This window comes from Epinephelus lanceolatus, chromosome 22, assembly GCF_041903045.1.
Source record: "Epinephelus lanceolatus isolate andai-2023 chromosome 22, ASM4190304v1, whole genome shotgun sequence".
NCBI classification, from domain to species: Eukaryota; Metazoa; Chordata; class Actinopteri; order Perciformes; family Serranidae; genus Epinephelus; species Epinephelus lanceolatus.
The window spans coordinates 25,702,836-25,722,487 of record NC_135755.1 but is presented as its reverse complement, the minus strand read 5'-3'; the positions used below and the strand labels follow the sequence as shown (position 1 = coordinate 25,722,487).

The 19,652-nt window shown below is 43.2% G+C and overlaps 1 protein-coding gene across 5 annotated transcripts in view; it reads left to right on the top strand.

Annotated features, from left to right (window-relative positions):
• The first annotated feature begins 9,132 nt into the window (after window positions 1-9,132).
• LOC117246050 (ADAMTS-like protein 1) overlaps window positions 9,133-19,652 on the top strand; it is a 124,411-nt gene continuing 113,891 nt past the window's right edge. For all 5 annotated transcript variants that reach the window (XR_013488564.1, XM_033609716.2, XM_078164352.1 and 2 more), the window contains exon 1: window positions 9,133-9,464. Coding sequence is in view for 4 of the 5 variants with exons in the window: in XM_033609716.2 (XP_033465607.1) it covers window positions 9,411-9,464 (54 nt within the window). In the remaining variant the exon portion in view is untranslated. The remainder of the gene's footprint in view (window positions 9,465-19,652) is intronic.

Genomic DNA, 19,652 nt, shown 5'->3' with positions numbered 1-19,652 from the left:
TTCAGAGTTAAACAGTTTTTTTTTTTATTACATATGCACTATAGCAAACAGCACTGGAAAAACTTGATACAGTACAATTTTTACAGATATTACCAGACCAACATGGAAAGAGGACATGAAATGAATAGCCATTGTGGAAAATGTCTGACTGTCATTTTGATCTAGTAGGGGTGAACTAAATATTGGCTGCCTTCTTGTTGTTGGAGGGAATTTACACCAGAATTTCAACATCTGGGACCAAAATAGTCACAAAAAGTTTTGTAGCCCTGCTGCTAAATTTGGCACTAAAATTCTTCCCAGCTTCAACCCAACCCTGGAGCTGGAGCGGTCGTGCATGAAATGAATTACTTCTTAACAAGATGATGCTCACCCTCTTGAAATAACCATTACTTCAGCCTTTAATAAACAACGGATCTACGCAGACAATGTGTGTTTAGCGGGGCAGTAACTGTAGATTTATACCTACAATATAGACAAACAGACAAGACCGGAGTCTTGTTAAGCAGGGCTCTGTGCACCTGTCGGATGTAATCCTCAGATAATGACTCCGGCTCATTAGCTAAGACATCCAAGTTAACTGTCTACGTTTCCCACTGAGAGGATCAAGACAGAAAATGAGTCAACAACTTTACAAGATCAAAAGTGTGAGAAAAGGTCAGTGTGTGCTTGAAAATTAGATCCTCTGAGTTCCTGTGGGACCACACCCTGACCCACTTCTGCCTTGATGATTTTTTGGTAATGATTTTCACAATAAGAACAAAAAAAGTCATGTAGTAAAGCACTGCACTGGATGCTGACCCATGAGGTACAGATATAATTACTAAGCCAGGCAGTGAGCACATGCTTTGAATGGGTCAGATGGAAGGTGAGGCAATGACCGCAGAAGGCGATCCGTCGTGTGGGTCGGACACCATCCCACATGACCCCGACGTGTTTCGACAATATCCCGTCACAGGCCATTTTCACAGAGCCGTGCTGGGATTAGCAGGCCGGCTGTTTACGCTGGCAAAGGGGCAGCAATTCACAGCTATATTTTCTGGGTGCTGTTGCTGACAACCAGACCGAGTCCTGGTAATTATGATATAATTGAGAATGATCTAAAACCAAATGTCCGAGCCCTGCTGTCCAGAGCCAGTGTTTACAGAAAACAGCTGCTTAAATAGGCACTTAGAAGGAATTAGAATAACATTTTTTATGTCCCAGCGTGAGTGTGTCTCTGTCTGTGTGCAAGTGTGCATATATGCGTGGGCTGGCTATTTGGGCACCTACACAGACAATCTCTTTGTTTTGGAAGTGTTCGCTTAAGTCTTCGGGGGCAGACAGGAGCCAAGAACAACGTGGGAAATGGGCCCTTGCTTCATTTCTGCTTTCTCTCCGGGCTTCTCCTTTGCAATCTCTCTGTCAGACGGACATTCAGCTGGCCTCCAAAACAGTACCTGAGGCGTGCAGGAGTTTGGAGAAACCAAGGGAGCGGGGCTTGGACATTAGAGAAGTCGTAATGGGAACCGAGTGGCAGCTGACAGCCGGGCCAAGCTGTCTGTCATTCCCCTCTCCCTCTCTGTTTTCTTTCTTTCACACACACATGCGGCGTCAACAGAAGACATGCACCCAGCCAGACCTCTGCCCAGGTGGTCTCTACGGGTAGCCAGTGGTCTGCAGCGCCATACAAGATGCCGAAATTTGAAGCAACCATGCTGGCAGGAGCAGAATTCACTGTGAGGTCTGGGCCTACGATGCTCAAGTGTTGCATGACCCTCAATGCTTGTCTTCATCCGTTCAGCAATTAGTTTTTTTTCATATTCCAGGAAATAAAGGAGATGAGTCATGAATTGTGATGTTCTTACACAATATTAAGCACACATGTTTTTCGGCATCCCCCAAAAGCCTTACAGAACACCTGACTAATTACACGCAAGTATTACCTAACTGATGACATGCATACAACACAGGGAAAAGTTAAAGATTGAGAGGACAATGTTGGGACAATGCTGCCCCGTAAACCTTATTTGTTGTACCTGTAGCTTTCCAGTAGTGTCCACTACGTATTTAAATACAAACAGTCAAATTTTTAGTTTCCAAATGCTATTTCCGAAGCCCCTCTGATTAACGCTTTACCCAGTGACCTGACATCGGTTGCCATACCCCCAAGCTTGCCTAACGTGCCTCTTTGTCACTGAGCCAAGTTTATTTTGAGAATTGTGCGTTATCGATCATTCAAATGATCTATATTCCGCTTACACTGCATACATTATACAATTTGTGCTGCATGACTCATTTTAGAGTCAGATCTAATTTCAGCTTTGTTGGGTGTCATTTGGTGTCCATGGCAGGCAAACAACGTGAAGACCGATCATGGCCCGATCAGCTACTCCTGATTGACATTTGGAAAAAATTCTTACATGTCAGAAATTTTGGATGGCCGGCGTCAGGCTTTCAGACAGGTGAAGCAGAGCCATGAGTTGATTCCCCGAGGTCAGTGCCTTTTTTCTCACTCAGTCAGTCTTACAATGAATACCTACCTAGCATGTTGGTGCTGCTAACTTGCTAAATTGTGTATCTGTGTGTGAGAGAGTGAGCGAGGCAGACCCGTTTTTGCAGAAATTGGCTTTGAAGCTTGTTTTGGGACCTCTGTCCTTACATTACTGTGAACCACACCTCCACTAGCAAACAAACTTCTACCTGCCCAAGAGCCTTTAAACTAATCTTATTGACAACTGTCAAAAGCGAGAGTGGTGCACATGAGCCAACTGGCCATTTTCTTTTCGTACAGTGTAAGCACTCAGATCGCGGCTTGATGATTGCATCATACAGTGAGAGCGCTTACATCTTGAGCTTTACATTGCAGACAATTTACTCTTACAGTGGGAGCTGGAATTAAACCACATTTCTAAAATGGGTTCAAACTGTACAGTGCATGCCCAGCTACACCGGGATGGGAGCTAAGCAGTGTACTGCTGTGGATGCCACGTTAGTTTGGATCCAAAAGTCACCATAACACAAACAAGCTAACTGATCAACGCGGCTGTAGACCAGCAACTCCCATGTTCTGCCAGGTAAAATTACCGTTTTTGTTAAAGGAGTCTGGTGGCTTTGAAGAGAGCATAGATGACAGCTTCAGTTCCTCATCAAAAAAGGCTATCTGACAGCAAGATAACGTGGTGAAAATATTATACTAATATATATATATATATATATATATATATATTATACTACTATGGATAAGTACCTGAGACAACCCCACTTCAAAAAATCTGAACCCTTTTAATCATTATCTTTATCAGTGATCACCATTGTAACGTATGTCACTGTGTTTTTTGCCATTTAAAATAACAAGACAAAGAACACAACTGGACCTGGCCTTTAACTTCTCTGCTTCTATGGTACCTTTGTAGGGTAGAGTAAAAGCTGCTATTTAAAAGAAAAAAAAAAAAAAAATGAGGAAAACGTGCTTGGGCACTTATTTGCCAGATCCTTGTGAATAAAATTGATCCCAGGGGATGTTTAGTCCTCTTTACCCTAAATGACGCTGTTCAAGTCATCTGCCAGCTATCAGCCTGCAGCGGATTTACTGAAACAATAGACACCCTGATCCCCAAACTTAACAGTGTCCTTTCCTGCTGCTCTGTCTCTTTTTTTTAACAGCCGCTTGATTATTTTCTTTCGATTTTTGCTGAGCTGTAATGTCCGTGGAAAATGTGATGAGGATTCATCAGATACTGTATCTCAGGTTAACTTTGTCATTAGATGACAGGAAATCCTGGATTTGTGTAGTATGATGCCTTATTCTTGTAGTGTGCAACTCATTGCCAGTAATTCATCGCTAAATACTTTCGTCAACTTCATGAATATTCGTCCAGCAGCACATTTGGTTTTAGCTGAAAGCTAGGATTTGTATGTAATTAGATACTTCCCTAAAGAAAGAAGAAAAAAATTATACCCTTGGGTTCTCAGACAAGCTGACTGATCATTGGCAACAGTGTGAAGAGTGTTGTGCCCACTGTCTACATTTCTGACTGGTGGTTTGTGGCATGATGCCCTCAGACAGCACGCAGTGGATATGACATGCCTGATGGAACGCGATGCCTGCAGCTGAAACAGATCTGCGCTGACAGACACGCAGGTTACTGTACCCTTTGCAAGCCTGGCATTCCCCAGGACGCTGTGGCCCAGCAATGGCAAGGGCTTTCGTTTCCTCCGGAGTCTCAAGCATGAGCGGACACACATACAAACACACACACATCCGGATCGTGTGCCAAATTCCACAGAGCCATAAAGGCAATCAGGGACAGATGAGAGAGGGCAACCAAGTGGCGGTAAACTGCATGCCGGGGAGCTGGAAGCCATAACAAGGTGCCACAACAACACTCTGATGTGTTTGTGTGCTTTATGCTAGAGGAACAGTTTTGGGAAATATGCTTATTAATTAGTTTTTCTTGCCGAGAGTTAGATGGGAAGATCCACGGATGGATTACCGAATGGGCCTAGCAGGCACAGGTTTCATTTGCTAAATGTTAAATTAACATGTGTTGAGCAGGAAAAGACTTAAAATGACCACAAAGACATGCAGAGGTACTACAAAGATACAGAAAACAACCACAGGGGAGACAAAATTACTACAAAACAACACAAAATGACCTCAGTAGGACACAAAATTATATCAAGACCCAAATGACTACCAAAAGAGACAACAAAACCACAAGGAAACACAAAATGACTACAAAGAGTAACAAAACAACAAAAAGACACTAAATTACCACATAGAGACACAAAACCACCACAAAGTCTATGTGTCTTGCTCCGGAGAGGTAGTGGAGCCCTTTGCATATCTGCAAATATCCCAGGTGCCTGTTAGCCATAATCCTCCCATGAGAAGATCGATATCACTGTCATAACTGTACCCTAAAAATTAAGCATTAATACAGCCAGCAACAGGTTAGCTTAGCTTAGCTTAGCATAAAGACTGGAAACAGAGGGAAACAGCTAGCCTGGCTCTGTCCAAAGGTAACAAATCTACCTACAAGCACCTCTGAAGCTCACTAGTTAACATGAGGTATTTTTTGGTCTAATTTACATTAAAAAAAACCCTGTAAAAATAAACTTTTTTGTTTTTATGATGGACTACTTCATCTGCATGTGAAGTGACTTCCTAGAGTCATGTCATCACAGTGAGGTGACACTAGCAGAGGTGTTAGTGAACTTTGGATGTGCTGGTTGTTTTGTTACTTTTGGACAAAATCAAAATCTGTTTCCACCTGTTTCCAGTCTTGATGGTAAGTTAAGCTAATTATCACCTGGCTGTAGCACTTGAGTGCTGTTGATATTCCTATCTAACTCTTGGCCAAAAAGTGATTGAGTACTTCCAAACAGCATTTCTTTAATCCCAAAGTTTCTGTTGCTCTGGGAGAAAAACAAACTGCATCTCTAAATCTGGTTGCTGCCTCTCTATTGCAAAAACAAGCTAGCTGGTGTCCCGTGAAGGGCATTTTCTTTAGCTGGTATCTGGCAAATTCCTCCCCTCTCTTTGAACACATGTGACAAGCAGCGCTTTGACTCTCAGGCCAAATATCACTGATCAAACAGCTATGTTTGGGGTCAGCCCAAGGGAGACAACCAGGTTACTCATATGGGGGGCACTGACCTGCTGCAAGTATGTTTAGCTAGAAAACCGACACATGTACTGTACATACTGTGGCCCTATTTTGCACTTGTAAAGTCATACTTACATGCTTGTGTGTGCATGCATATGAGGTGCAGAGTAAAAAGGCAGGAGCTGCTTCTAAAAGGGCCTGGAAGCATAAAACAGTGTCATTGGGCATCTTGCATCCAGCCCTGCGCTGCACTCAAACAAAAGATCCCAGCTAAGAAGACTGTCATTAGCTGCTGCCTCAACCCCTTATTTGTCTCCCCACACAGAAAAGATCTCTTGAGCAAACAACTGACAGATGCTATTTAGGCTTGTAGAGTCCCTAAAAATACATTTGTGCTCGGGGCAGTGATTTTGCAACTCTGCTGATGGGAGCTTTGAGCGGGTGATCCCGCTGAACATGTCCATCAGTAAGAGCAACAGCATTTGTAACATGAGGACGTGGCTTAGCTATGCACCGCCAGTCACAGTGAATGTAAACTATTCATGTCTTGAAGCATTATCTACAGCTTGTTCCGGCTTTGTGGGGTGTCTGCAGTGCTCTTAGGGTGCTGGGGCTGGTCAAAGTTCAACAAAAGTCTCCCGGAGTCTTTGCGCTTTCAAAAACACTGGATTTTTCATGATGAGTGGCATGAGCAGGTAGGCTTTGAATTTCAAGGAGCTGTTAAGGACGATAATTTAACCCTGGGGTGGAGAGGAAATGATTTCAACCCCCATCTCGGGTCTTCAGGTAAAGATTTTTTCTTCCTCTCCTGGGGAAATAAACATTTACATTCCAGTGCTCAGTGTGTTAATAGAGATTAAGCTGAATTCAAGCCTGCGTGTCAGGCAGCAATTCAGGTACCTCATACCATACATACCTGTACTATTGTGTGGCTCTCAAAGGGCATCTCCCTCAACCCTTTGAGCTTGGCTGAGGGCAGATGACATTCTCGAGGAACGTTGTTATTACGGTGGCCCTGGACAGCTTCAAAAGCGACAAGCAAGTCCTAATGCACCACCACTGTGGGCTTAGCTTCAAAGAACTTAATGTCTCTTACTTTAATGAAGGTATGGGATCAAAAGGAAGAGGAGTTGCCGACCCCAGCCATCAATTATACTGTAATGCAAAATTCCTTTCTCACTGAAGTGGAAAATGTTGTAGTCCTTATTGAATCACTGAGAAATATAGTTTATTTCTAAATATGATAGAATCACCACAAAATAGGTTTTCAGTTACAGTTTGTTAGTACAGTTCATTTACTGTGCTCACAAAAGTGAAAGACATCAGGTCAGGTCCGCATTTGACCTCTTTTTGGACACACATCTAGGAGGTGTGGGAGGCATTCACGTCCAAAGATACAATGCAGACCTTCATTAAATTGCACAAAAAATATGATCCTCACAAAAACAGAGGGAACCTCTATTTTTATTGGAGCCGGAAAGGAATGACATGGGTCTCATCAAGGTAAATCAGAAACAACAGCAGATTTCAATCATACGCCAGTAAAGGCCAAGAGTATGAACGTTTCATTCCATCCAGTTGATCTCAGTTCATAAGCAGTCAGAGCTTGATTCAGATAAAACTCCTCTTGACCTTAAATGGCACATGGCTGGCAGTGCTGGGTGTCTCACTTGAGAGACTAATGCATTTCATACTTGTGACTAAATCTAAAGCTGTGAAAAAAGTAGGCGAAATCCTCAACTGGTGCAAAGCCAACAAGACGTGGATGATGTTCCAACTGAAGCTCATGTACCTGGGGTCCACGTGATGTAGGAAGCAGAGCATAAAGAAGAGAACTGGTCCTTTCTTGTATTGTTTTACTGTCAGGTGGCCGAGTCGGCGGCTAGCAGCTAACAATGCTAACTTTGAAACAGTGCTAAACAACAGCAATAGTGCTGACAGACCTGACAGTGTTAACCATAGACTGTATGGGCGTATCTACCATGACATCACACACTGGTTTGTGGACTGCCATTTGTAAGCCTAAAGTTCGGCTTTTTGACCATCGCCATCTTGGTTTTCAGGGCTACAAGTGACCGTACATGAACGAGAGGCTGGAGCTGTGTCGGAGCAAGGCATGGATCTGCCTCATGGACTGTGGCAACGTTTCGCAGACAGCCTGTTAATCGAGTGGCCCCGTCCTTAAATATGTGTAAATTTGGGCCTTATTAAAAAAAATTACCCTCCGTTCAGTTTTCATGAAAGTTGAAAATAAGCTTAAGACACCAAAACCATTTTTTGCACCAGGCTGTAAACATGTTTATTTCCGCTGGAAAGTTTGTCATTATAACATGGGTGTCTACGGGGATTTACTCTGTTTTGTAGCCAGCCTCAAGTGGCCATTTGATGAACTGCAGTTTTTGGCACTTCTGCATTGGCTTCATTTTTCAGCCTCAGAGGTTGCTTCTTGGAACTCCAGAACTAACTGGAGGGTGGCCGCTATGCTTTCATGACAACACTGGCCTTGTATCAGCTGTACCACTGTATGAGTGCAGTGCAAAGTGTCAGCAATGAGCTAACAGTGTTATACACACATACATATCAGAAAAACAAACACTTAAACACACAGCAGCGTGATATGAGCTATCGAAAATGACAGATAACATTTTAGAAAAACACTGACTTGTACTTTGATTTGCTAACATAGAGGGGGTGGGCTTTATGACCTATACTACAGCCCGCCACCAGGGGGTGATAGAGATGCTTCATTTTTGGGGACCTGTCATGTTGTCCGACTTTATTATCGCCTGCAGTTTATGACACTAACATGCTGACCGGCTTACTACAAGAAACCACAGAGAAGTTCGGATAACATCACACAGAGGTAGACAACTTCATTCCCAGCTCAAGACGCCATTACCTTACAATATATAGCAAATAGTGGTTTCCTGCCATAGCCATAGCTAGCCATTTCCCATATCCAGTCTGAGCTAAGTTATGCTAATGCTAGGTAGCTGCTGGCTCTGGCTACGTATTTACCTTGCAAATGTGAGAGTGGTATCAACCTTCTTATTTATCTCAAGTAAGCAAGTAAGTGGATTTCCCAAAAATGTATGACTATTACTTTAAAGTTTCAGTTTTAAGTTCAGTAATGCAAGAATATGAGCCACATATATGATTTTGACAACTCCAGACCAAAGTCCTGTTGCGGCCACTTGAAGTCTCCATGGATAAAGGCATTGTGCTACACTACAATACAATTATCAAGGTTTTCATGAGTTCAAAAAGTTATCCTTGACCTGAGAAGACCCTGCTTTTATCCTTCCTTCATGAAAACAAGATTAGACATACACCTGAGCACACAAATGGGATCAAATTTCATAAGAACCTGACTTTTCAGCGCGTGGACTCGACCGAGCATCACTCAAACGCCGCATATGTGTGCGCGAGCAGCCTCTGAGCGCGTCACGGCCCGGGACTGTGTTTCTTTAAGAATGTAAGGTGGGTGAGCCCCTTCTCCTGACGCACGCCTGGTATGCAAACATAAATTTAGCAGCAACGTGTTTGCTGGGGGAACAAAATATCTGGAAGCGACCGTGAAGTGTCATGTCGTCTCCGGCAGTTCTTGGCTGACTTTTACCTTTTTTTTCCTCCTCTCCCTCTCCCCCTCTGTGTGTGTGTGTGTGTGTGTGTGTGTGTGTGAACTGGAGCCGGAGCGCAGCGCGGAGAGGAGAGCAGACCTCTTTCTGAGTGACTGGACAGACTGGGACAGGCGGACACAGAGCGGACAGTCACAACTGTCTCCCCACAGTTTGACATTACACTGAGGTTACAGCGTCAGAGATGACGGGGGGCTGCTTGTTCACGACTGGACTGCTTCTCGCTGCTTGTGTGAAGGTAAGCTTTAAATGAACTCAGTCATTTAACATGTGCGCGAGGAAGGCGCGTCACAGATGCGTTTGAGAAGTTGACGCACCACGAAACCGCAGATATTTTGACAGTTATCTTAAAAAAAAGCCCACTTTATTAAATTTACTAAGACAGAAATGAGACAGCTGGTCCTTTAAGTCTGACCTGTCTAATGTCTGTAAAGGTAAACTCACTATTGTAACTCAATTGGGACCTAAGTGACATTTCTATTATATCCATACTGTATATAATGCAATCCTACAGGTATATACAGGAGCCATTATTGTCAATTATTAGTATTTTAATGTCATTTTGGGATGTGATGAAGTGTTCAGTGGTCATCCTCTTCCTCCAGTGATGCTGCAGCAGGTCCAATGCTGCTGCAAAGTGGATGAGATGAGGAAAAGTGTGTGTGCATTGAAATGTCTTGTCATAAGGTATCAATGACAAGCAGTCAAATACTGTGATGAATGTGGGTTTGTTTGCTGTGTATCTCAAGTGTTATGTAACTGATATACTGCAGCCCTCTGGAGTTGACTCCCTCCTTTTACCTTGCAATGTCAAACCTGAAATTTAATAGAGACAGCATGGGTCATCCTCTGAAAGGTCAAAGCTTATCAGTCTGGCATTGAATTAAACTCCTGAAATCAGCACGCTCAGCTAGCGCTAATCGTTACTGGAATACTTTTTACATGTTATCTCGTAAAGGCAAAGTTATGTAAAAGCTGACACATGCTGCACAGAGCTGAGCAAGAGTTTTAGCTGCTGGAACACAAAGCAGTTGTTTGGCCTGCAGACAGATTTTAGGACTCAAACAGAGGGGCGGGATGCCACTGTCAGCATGTGTAAATGACCACGACAGGTGCTAATAGCACTTCAAGGTGATTGGGGCTTTAGACACCCTGGCTGCCGTATAGCCCCGCTGAGCATGTAGACGCTGTAATCAGTGAATGTCAGTGACAGAGAAGCGCTTGAGGCTTCGCAACTCTTTTCCAGGCCACTGTCCAGTGCTGACCTGATTATGTTACAGTTTAAATAGGCCTGTTGGGAGGAAAATCATGTATTGGCACATTCACGGACTTACTGTGAGCATCAATGTGAAGCAGCTGATGCGAGACCTTTGATTATGTTTTCATGATTATCTGAAGAGTATAAACGACTTGTCCTTTACTCTCCCATATTAACAGAAAATTGTCTGTGATGAAAGTACATTACAAATGCTTGTACTCAACTCCATGAGCTGTTCAGCTCAGAGTCCAGAGTGTTTGAAATACACGCCCTCACACTCACTTCTGTCACAATAACTGGTGGTGTTTTGATTGTTTTGTGTCTCTGTCACATACTGAGACTGCATAATGACTTTGTTTTGTGCTCAAGTGGTCGTGACAAGCTTTCCCATCTGTGCAAGCATGAGTCAGCACTGGACATCTATCTGTTCACACACACCAGAGTGACCCAGTGCTTTGTTACAGACTGAGATCAACAAGTGCTGCCTCCTGGGGTCTGCTATGCGGTGGCCCTTTTCTTTTCATCCTCTCCTCTTAGGTCAAAGTCTCTGCATTACTATTCAACTGAAGAATGAGACTATATTTGTGTGTATGGCTGCTTGAAGTTGTGTGACTTGTGTGTGTGGGCCAAATGGCCTGTGGCTCCAACCCTAAATGGAATAGACCTTCCTTTGTGGGTGACATAATGACATACCTCAAGTGATTCTTGGAGGGTCTTGTTGCTCTCGCTCTATTCCCTTGATTTGTGCAGCAAAGTGGAACCTTCCAGAAACACTTTTTTTCCTCTTTTGCTGGATGGGGATTTAAAGGTGGTTGTGTACACAGGAGGCTGTGCCCTCAAAGACACCCAAGCATCTCTCTGAGCACCAAGGTTCATCCTGTTAACTGTGATTTGGCACCTGCCAGGGTGAGGGAGCAAAGCAAATCCTTTTTGTATGCTTTCATGCAAAAAGACCAAAATAAACCGCCCTAAACTCGGAACAATAATGTAATTTCCCCCCCAGAAAATCTGAGGTTCTCTGTTTGCAACAGCTAACACGACAGACAACGTAGCTAGCCTGTTGTATTTTTTAAATTGTTAAAAAAAAATTTGGTAATAAGACAATCTTTGTTAAACTTGTGATAAAATGAATTCTGTCTGTGTAAAGTTTCAAAACTATCAGGTGTTAAAAAGTGCAGAAAATGTCTAGGCTACATATACAAATTGTTGAAAATGCTTGCTAGCTTGTCTAACGCAAGCTTACATAAGTAGTTTCACATTAAAGGCTTATATGTGATATTAAAATGCTTTTGTTTTGAAGCAGGAAAAGACAGGAGAGAAATATCAGTCAGTACGTTTACATGCACAGATAAGTCGAGCTACGGTTACATCTCGACTAGGCCAATTAATTGGACGACTGTTCTGGTCCTAGTATACAAGCATGGGAGGGGAGTCTGTTTATTGACTGAAGTATGTCCAACTCCGCTACGATAGGTGGCGATAGGCCCCCTTTCCAGCTTGTTGTGGACCTGTTTCCGGTTGACCTATTACGTCACAGACCAAACAATTAAACAAGTTAGCTACGGTTAGCTAGCAGCAAACTGGTATCATGGTGGAGTAGTACTATACAGCTCTGTACATTTTGTACTTGCTGTACACTTTATTTTTTTTCTTTTCTCTTCTTCTATTACGCATTCAATGCTTTTGACTTCCGGGTCAAAGCCCGGGCAGAAACTGTAGAGCATGCTTGTTAGCATGCCAGAGAAATAGTAATTGGTCAGTTGCAGAGATATATTGTAAAAACAAATTCGGTCTGTGCTCTGTTTAAATTTTTTGTTAAAACACAAGTTCAGGTCAATATATTGGGTTAAGCTTCTTAAAATAATTGCTGCAAATAAAACACATCAAACACACTGTGACAATGCTATCACTAGCATTCCCTTTTGGGAGTTATTGCTAAACGACATGGTTTATTGTCTTCGACATGTGAAGCATTTAAGTCAGCTGCCAGACTTCATCACATTGCATGGCTGCCACACTCAGCTGGAATTCAAAAGGAAATTAGCCGCAAAAGCAACAGATTTTGATGTTTATTCAAGGAAATGGTCCCTCTCAGAGTCTTAATGCAGCGAGCAGAGTGTATTGAAGTCCTCAGGATGGGGAAGCTTTGGGGTCTAATGGCAGGATTAAGTGGGGTCACGGCGTGCAAATGGTCCCAAGTGATCGTCCGTCAACAACAACATCTCTTGTTCTCCGAAACACACTCCCTGGCTTGATTGCTCGATCGTAAAGACCACAAACTATCCAATTAGCTTTCATGAGTGCCTTTGTTGTGGACGCAAGTGGAATGGGAAGTGAATTAATTTTGAGAGGGATTGGTCCCACTTGAGGAGAAAAGGAAAGGGCTTCAGAGAACATCTGGCCAGTGATGGATGGATGGAGCAAGTTTTTGGAGTGCGTTTACAAACGCGAGTGTTTTCAGTTACGCTGCAAAAGCCTTCATACTCATCTCATTGTTCCCATCTGGGCTTAATCTCTGGAGTGAGACCCAGAGCTGCTTAGTGTGGAAGTGTATGTGTGCAATGTTACTCTCAATCCAAGGCCAAAATTCACTGGTACTCATGTTTGCATAAATTGCCAAGGTACCCGCCGCGAAATGTTTCACTTTTCATTTAGTGCTCTTAGTGTTCCTGGCACAGTTGCATTGTTTCCTGTGTGTCCTACTCAGGTGTGCTGGGATGCTGCTTTTCCAGTAGTGGAAATCCAGAGAGCAGGCATTCATCCCCATAGAGCTGGGCCAAAAGGAAGTAGCTTCACTCCATTCTCAGTGGGCCAATGAAGGAAAAGTCCTGCAGAACAGAACAAGACATGGCAGCTTCTATTGGATGTTGAGTCCCAAAGAAAGTTCAGTTTCAAAAGTATTTACACTAAGCCAATAGCTTGGCTAAGATCTACCACTCATCTCCAATTTGTAGTTTTTTCTTTTACTTTATTGAAAATCCTGAATGTCCTTCAGTTCAAAGAAGCCATTGTAGAAATACAAAATCCCCAATCAGGGATTCCACCAATGGGGCATGGCCTGAGAAGAATATATAAAATTAGACCTGGCTTGCTGTTCCAGATGATGAGTTTGTCTCTGGTATTGTATTTTATGAAACACTGTTTCCCCCCTTTTTGACAATCCCAGTAGTGACACTTGCTCCGAGTGAAGCAGCAGATGAAACTTGACAGAGTGTTTTTGTCTTTAACTCCTGATCCTAATTCTTCATCAAATTTATGGTTTTATATCCAGGGAAATATGCTTATTTCATTTACGGCAAAAATTTGCTGAGGTGATTGATACCACTCCCCTATCTCCATGCTAAATTTGGAGCTGGACCTAGGGGAGCGAGGACTTTTGGACTGTTAGCTTAGCATAGCATTAAGAATCGAAATGGGGAAATGTTTAGCCTGGCTCTAAAATGTTGTCTTTAGAGTTCAGTTTTTGTGTGGATTAAACAAACAAGATATAACATGTTGAACAGCATGTATTTTCCCCTGGCCCTTGCTTAAAATTTAGCGTACAGACATGAGGTTGGTATCAATTTTCTTATCAAATTTTCAGTGAGTAAGCAAAATAGAGCATTTCCCCAAATGTCAAAGTCTTTTTAACATGAGGAGCTGATTTACAAACCAGGCCATGTGAAAATTGAAAAGATGTGGAACGGAGAATATGGCTTTTGCCGTTTCCCCTCCAAAATCATGAGGAACTTGATAGTGTTGTTTGCCTCTCAATCACTTGATGCCAAATTCTAATAACATGCTGTGACTGACTGCCCAAAGCAGCCTGTGCCAGTAAATGGCATAACTTGCTGGAGTCATGTTGCAGTGTTATGTATGCAAGAGGGCATTATGTTCAGACTTCAATATCAGAAAGCATAATGATTCTTTGTGGTTTCATGCGGCTCTTTGGAAATGGAATATGTCTTATTGTGCCACACACACACTGCAAAACTTTATATCAGACTGCTGTCACGCATTGATAAAGAGCTGCCAGCAGATGGCAACATTACAGCAGAGGGACTTTTTGTGTCCAGTTCAGCAGTGATGGCCTCTGCAGGTCTCACGCCCATCACAGATAGTCTACTCTATTGTGATTTTGCAGGTGGCTGCCCTCCATCCCCTCTCTGTTTCCTCTGGAGCCCCTTGTGAATGTATTTGTTCCTTCTCCGTGAGGTTTATTTGTCATTGCCGGGCTTGAAAGCCGACCCTCTGGCATCCTGTTCCTCTGATGAAACATCTTGGGCTTCATCTGCAGCGAGCCCACGTCCCTTCCGTCAGCGTGATTGAGCGTTGTTGTTTTATCCTGTTGTGTGTTCCTGGACGCCAGCTCAAACTTCATTTGCAGCAGCCGGCGCCCTCCACACATCATCTGGCTTGCACATTTTTCACACACAACCAATCTCAAAAGCAGCAGAACCTTGCAGGCTTGAGCACATGCGTCTAGCTCTGTCTGTTCTGTTCTGCCCTGGCCTTGACCTCAGATCCATCCCAGGGTGGGATTGCAGCGGGAGTGCCGGGGAGTGGTGCTAACGAGAGAGGAGAGGGAGCACTCGGGCCCCTCTTGTGACGCCTAATTAGAAGGGAGGGCAGGTAGGAGGTGTGTGTGTTGAAACAGTGTTGGGGAGGATTGTCAGGAGAGAGGAAGTGAGATCAGACTCTGCAGAGGGAAGGAAAGAGGAAGGAAAGAAGGAAGAGGGAGGATTTCAGAGGCAAAAATGAATGGTAGAGAAGGAGAACCAAGGCAGGAGAAAGAATCTAAGAAATGTGCAAGACAATGGTTAAGCTTTGGCCCTTTAATAATGAAGTCAAATTAGGACCGAAAGAAAAAAAGTTTTGTTTTTTTGAGGACATGAAATCATAAGTATTAGGGAAGGGCATGAGTACTGAAGTACTTGATTTGGACATCAATATTTGTTCAACTATTCAAATCGCTGCCCAACCTCCCACATGTGAACATGGCTTTTATATCTTTTATTTACTATTTAAATGGGTGAAATCTTATTTCATTGTAGAGCTGTGTGCAGTGTATTACTTTGTTCAGTACCTCCTTGCCCTGCTGGCCCTCTGTGTCCATCATGTGACTTCTGCTACAGGAGTACAGTTGGTGAGAGTTTGCCCATGCACACACACCCACACACACACACACACACACACACACAGTGACAGGGCTAACTGTTTGCATTAAATGGCTGTAATTACCGAACGGCCAGGTCCAACCGTTTTGGTGTCAGTGTGAGTTTTCTGGGTCTGTTAAATGGCTCACTGTTGGATGCTAGCCTCTGCTGCTGTGTTAGCTCACACTAACCGGGGAATATGTTGAATGTCTCCATGTCAGACGCTGATGTGCTGTGTTTAACCTATGTCATGTTAACTGCAGCGACAGAAAGTTTGAATTTTCTTATGTTAACCTTGAATTTATGGCTTAATAGGCTAATTGAGGCCTGGTTGTTCAATAAATGAATTTCAAGTAGTCACAAGTATTTATATATAGAAGTTACATAAAATGCCCAACTCTAATAAGGATTCAAGGAATTGATGTGTAATTATGAAAAAAGATATGGCATACAGGTCAAAGGTCATGGCCTCTTTGAGTGACAGACTGTCTGTGCGGCGTCACCACAGTCTATGAGCCAAATCCACCCCTCGCTCCCCCATAGCTCCACCCTCTTGTCCAGATATGGTCACTTCTGGCTCCAAAATGCCAAACTCGAGGCTTCAAAACGGGAGTCCACAAACCATTGGGTGATGTCATGGTGGCTGCACCCATTATTTTTATACAGTCTATGAACATAGCAGGAAGAAAATAATAAAATTTAATAACATCTTTCTCAATGAACAGGTTTAAATAAAGCGCAGGGAAAATAAGACGAGTGCCACATTAGAGAGTACAAAGAAGGGGTTGAATATTAATGGAGTGATATTGATGCGGATTGAGGAGAGAGCAAGAGGAGAGGGGGACACACTCAGAGACAAAGATGTATGTAGAAATAGGAAAAAAGGAGCAATATTGATGGAGTGAGAGTGGAAGAGTTGTATGAAGTGTACACAGAGAGCAAAAGGCCAAGCAGGAGTAATGTAAAACAAAGCCACCAGCATAAAGTTGGAAAGTAAAACATAAATATTCAGCTGTAGCTTCTTGGAGAAAATGGGGATGCAGTAATTCCAGATCCACTGACTGGTTGACAGGCATGAAAAACAAATACTAGATCGGTTATTTCTCTCACTGACCTCACTCCTTTTGGAAAATGGAGGCTGCATAGGAGTGTGAGAAAGGTTATGTGTGAGGATGGACAGCTAAATCCAGTGGAGACATGATTGACTGAGGGTCTGCTGTGCTGCTCTGATGCGGTCTCCACGGCTGGCCGCGGCGAATGTTTGCGAGGCTAATGACGCTTTCTGGTGTTCTTGCATCTGCTTCCCCCCATGGCCACATGTGCTTTGAGTAAACGCTGAGCCGCCACGACTAAACACTAGAGACCCTGTTACAAATGATGTGTTATTAGGATTACTATGCGTACACCCACAGGAGCAGATTGATGAGCGTGTAATCATGCATGCTCGCAAAGTAGGTGTGTGTCTCCATGGTTGGTGGATCTCTGTGTAAATTTGCATGCCTAAGTGTCCATGTGGACCATTTTTCATGCTGTTTATGGCTGACATGTATCAAGCAAAACCCATTTCATGTGTTCATGTTCTGTATTTGCCTCCCTATGTACGTAATAGTTTTCATTGTTGCTTGTGGAGTATCCATATTGAGATCAAACAGTGTAAACAGTGTATGCATAGGGGATTCCCAGAAGTGATGCAAACACATAACACAGTTGATTATAACTGTGTTGGATGACATTGTTGGTGACAACTATCGACCAGCTCAGCCAGGAATGGAAACTTAAAGCGACAGTCCAACATTTTGGGAAATATTCACCTTCTTCTTAGATAAGAAGATCACGACAACTGTCTTATCTGTCTGGTAAATATATAACTACAGTTGATAAGCTTTTTTTTGCCACAGTGGTTGGTGTTACTGGACTTCAATGGTGTTGGAGCAAACTGCGATTACACACCGATGACATTAATGCCCAGACACATCAAACTGACATCAAACAACTAGTGGTAAAGAAGGCGGCCGGCTGTCACGACTGTGTCTTGGCCAAAAAGTTGCACTTGAATACGTCACAATGACTACAGCCAATGGCCAACTAGCACGTATGTTCTGCTCCTGTGTCAGAGGAAGTAAGTCTTCATACCAGCAGGTGGCAGTTGTCTGTATCCGTCATTCAAAAAGGGAAACTGGACGACCGACAGGACTCTATCAATCATATTTATCTATAACTTTGTTTATAGTGCATTTTGCCTCTTTTTTGGCAAATGAATTTCACCCAAAATAGAAGTACAGGGAGCCTGTAACCATAACTGTAGCTACAAACTCGTACAAAAGCTGCAATTACACTTAATAGATAGTGAAAAGAGAACCAGATGGCGTTGGGGAAGGGCGACCAAGTGAAAACAGAAAGAAACAGAAATGATTTAAGATGGGCTGGATTATTTATATGATATTATGATATGTGTATTATTATCATGATTTTAAAATTTCATTTTCAAATATCATGGTTATCATTAATACAAGTATGTCACAACACCCCTACTTTGGTGTAATCTGCAACACTGGTGTTGTTAGGAGTTTGATAACCAGTGGAAAATTTTCTGAGGTGGCTTCCTTAATAAGCTTAGCTTAGCATAAAGACTGGAAACAGGGGGATACAGCTAGCCTGATTCAAGTGGACTAGAACCTCAAAATGGCACTAAGTACAGTTCTTGAGTAAATAGACTAAGTTATTTACCACCAAAGGTGTGTGTGAGTGTGTGTCTATAGTCTTGTGACTGTGCGTGTGTAGTGTGAGCACGGGACCATTCTCAGGCTGCTCACGGGGATTACTTAGGCCACAGTGTCCTCTATGAAAAGCACCAGCACACACACAAACACACAGTGTGCTAAGCAGTGACACAGCACAGATACAGCGGCCGCAGCACAGACTTTCTGGCCCCTGTGAAGCGGCCTGGGTCTCCCCTTTTGAGGAAGCCCTTGCCTGGGGAATCTGTGTGGTCTTGGAGCATGTTTGTGTAAAGTACAAAGTGTATTTTAAGTGTGTTTATGTGTTATTTGTAAGAGTGTGAGGTGGAAAATGGGAAGTCATGGAAAATAAAGGCTGTTTTAAAATATACAGTGATCCCAGGAGATTTGTTATAGTGCAAGCAGAACAATTTCAGATATGTGTATGATCAAGATTTGTTATAAACATCCATTGTCGGGTTTAAGTTTGTTTGGTTACCAAAAATTACTGGTTTAAGAGGTAGCGCCTTGACTCCAGAGGCAGGTCTGAACTAAAAGTGAACTTGACTGTGAACTTTAAATGACCTTCATTCAAATTTTTATGCTTTCAAAAAGCCTGTGCAGTCTTGTTGTTTGTATGTTGTGCAATGATTGATGTTTGACCTCTGAAAATAATTACCCCTATAAGAAAAATGCACCCGCAGGTCACTGTTGTTTTACAGTCTGTGGCTCACTGATGGCATTTGTCTCACCGTGGTGTCGCATTTGAAGTTACCACTGTGGAATTCCGTCCCAGCATACCTCTGTGTGGTGACATCATCCACGCTGGTGTCTCTCCAGGGGAGACATGTACCACACACAGAAATGCAGTCTCAAACGCGCCCAGCTTGTTTGAATCTGTCGTGAATCTGTGTAGTCCGAATCCTCTCAGCACTCCCCCTCCCCCTCCCCCTCCCCGCCCCCACCTCTCCTCCTGTCTCGGTGATGACAGGTATGCAGCTTGAAAAGTATTTGGCAACCATGACCTGGAAAAGTGCACATTTGACATTGAGCATGTCACTCACCCTTCATTTTCCCCGCTCCTCCTCGTCGTCAGCAGGACATACAGTAATGCTCCTTTTAAATAAGGCCATCTGTGTTATCGGTACAGTTTCTTCTCTCATCTCTGCGTGATTTGCTCCATAGCTGGAATAGTTGGGATTGTGGTGACCAGGTGGCCTGTGAAGCCACCTCGATGATATGACAGATACTGGATACTCCATATGAAAGATCCTAAACTGTATGTTAAGATTATTTAAGCTTAATGTTGAGAGACA